At 47.3% G+C, this 1,827-nt stretch overlaps 1 protein-coding gene across 1 annotated transcript in view; it reads left to right on the top strand.

The window, feature by feature from the left end:
* Window positions 1–387: 387 nt before the first annotated feature.
* The window catches only part of LOC104530057 (probable asparagine--tRNA ligase, mitochondrial), a gene marked incomplete at both ends in the record, with an annotated part of 8,963 nt that continues 7,523 nt past the window's right edge, over window positions 388–1,827 (top strand). Inside the window, 2 exons of the mRNA XM_010174531.2 lie at window positions 388–486; window positions 1,750–1,787. Of these exons, the coding sequence (XP_010172833.2) occupies window positions 388–486; window positions 1,750–1,787 (137 nt within the window). The remainder of the gene's footprint in view (window positions 487–1,749; window positions 1,788–1,827) is intronic.

Here is a 1,827-nt window from a genome sequence, read left to right as displayed (position 1 = left end):
CTTTAGTTCTGCCTTTTGTAAGAATAAAGCAGAAAACCTGAACTGCTCATTTCAAGAAAGGCACCTGACTAGTAATTCATCTGAGAGGAGTCACCACAAGTGGTTGTAACATGTGTGTTTGTGGCTGACCAGGGCTGCTACTTGTATATTTTAGCTGTGTTTTTTTTCACTGGAGATGCAGGAGAAGGTATTGAGGCCATCAGCAGACAGTGAAGCCCTAAACCCATAGCAGAAACACAGATTCCATTCCTTTTCAGCTGCAGTCTGACCATACAGAAGGAGAGAAGTTCCTTCTGTATCCTTTGGCTGATGTGTCCCGTGTTTTATTTATAGTCTGGGATGTCTAAGCAGTGTTAATTTTCTATGGACTCTTGTTTTCTCTCTTAGGTTATGGAAGATCTTTTCAAGACGACGACAAACACGGTGCTCTCCAAATGTCCTCGTGATGTTGAGCTTTTTCATAAATACATAGCTCCTGCCCAGAAGGTAATAAATGTGACAGGAAAGAGCTGAAAACCTTTTATGCATTTTGGGGCTCTTGTCAATAGGGAGGCTTATTTATTTATTGATTGATTTATTGAACTGTGTTGTCCTGTGCTAACAAACTATGAAGAGCCAAAAGTCAGCCCAAGCTTAAGTGATTGTTCAAGCCGGCGCAGAGAGGACACACAATTTTCTGTAGCTGTTAGCAAGTGTGGTAGGACTGTAGCTGTCGCATCATCTAGCACTCTGAATTCTCAGCTCCAAAAATCAAGTACCTTTGTAGCACTGAATGACCAGGAGTGGATTTTGACCCATATCTCTACAGAGGGATCTGGACAAGCTGGATCGATGGACCAAGGCCAGTTGTATGAGGTTGAACAAGGCCAAGTGCTGGGTCCTGGGTCACAACAACACCATGCAACATTACAGGCTTGGGGCAGAGTGGCTGGAGAGCTGCCTGGTGGAAAAGGACCTGGGGGTGTTGGTCGACAGCAGCTGAACATGAGCCAGCAGAGTACCCAGGTGGCTAAGGAGGCAAATGGCATCGTGGCCTGGATCAGGAATAGTGTGGCCAGTAGCAGGACCAGGGCAGTGATCATACCCCTGTCCTGGGCACTGGTGAGGTCGCACCTCGAGTGCTGGGTTCAGTTTTGGGCCCCTGAGTTCAAGAGGGACATGGAGGTGCTGGAGCGTGTCCAGAGAAGGGCAACGGAGCTGGGGAAGGGTCTGGAGCACAAGTGTGCTGAGTTCCCAGCTGAGGGAACTGGGGTTGTTGAGCCTGGAGAAAAGGAGGCTGAGGGGAGACCTTCTGGCTCTGTCCAAGTCCCTTGGAGGAGGGTGTGGAGAGGTGAGGGTGGGTCTGTTCAACCAAGGAACAAGGGACAGGACAAGAGGAAATGGGCTCAAGTTGTGCCCAGGGCAGTTGAGATGGGATGTGAGGAAGAATTTCTTTGCTGAAAGGGTTCTGAGGCATTGGAAGGGGTTGCCCAGGGCAGTGGTGGAGTCCCCATCCCTGGAGGGATTTAAAAGACAAGTAGATGTGCTGCTTAGGGACATGATTTAGAGGTGGACTTGGTAGTGTTAGGTTTATGGCTGGACTCAATGATCTCAGAGGGTTTTTCCCACCTAAATGTTTCTCTGGTTCTCTAGATCACAGTGCAGACCTACAAATCAAAACTGAGAGGGAGGTGTTTTTTATGAGTTTTCTCTGGGCCCCTGAACCCTTAAGAGTAGCTTTATCTGTTTTTTTTTCTTGTTTTGACCAAGGACAGGTTGGAACAAATGCTGAAGAACAATTTTTTGATGTAAGTACTTCTGTTTCAAAATGATCTGGAAGAGCGCTTT

The sequence above is a fragment of the Antrostomus carolinensis genome, unplaced genomic scaffold, assembly GCF_000700745.2.
Source record: "Antrostomus carolinensis isolate BGI_N321 unplaced genomic scaffold, ASM70074v2 scaffold21088, whole genome shotgun sequence".
Lineage (NCBI taxonomy): Eukaryota > Metazoa > Chordata > Aves > Caprimulgiformes > Caprimulgidae > Antrostomus > Antrostomus carolinensis.
Note: the sequence above shows the minus strand (reverse complement) of the source record. Positions and strands in the feature narration are given on the sequence as shown.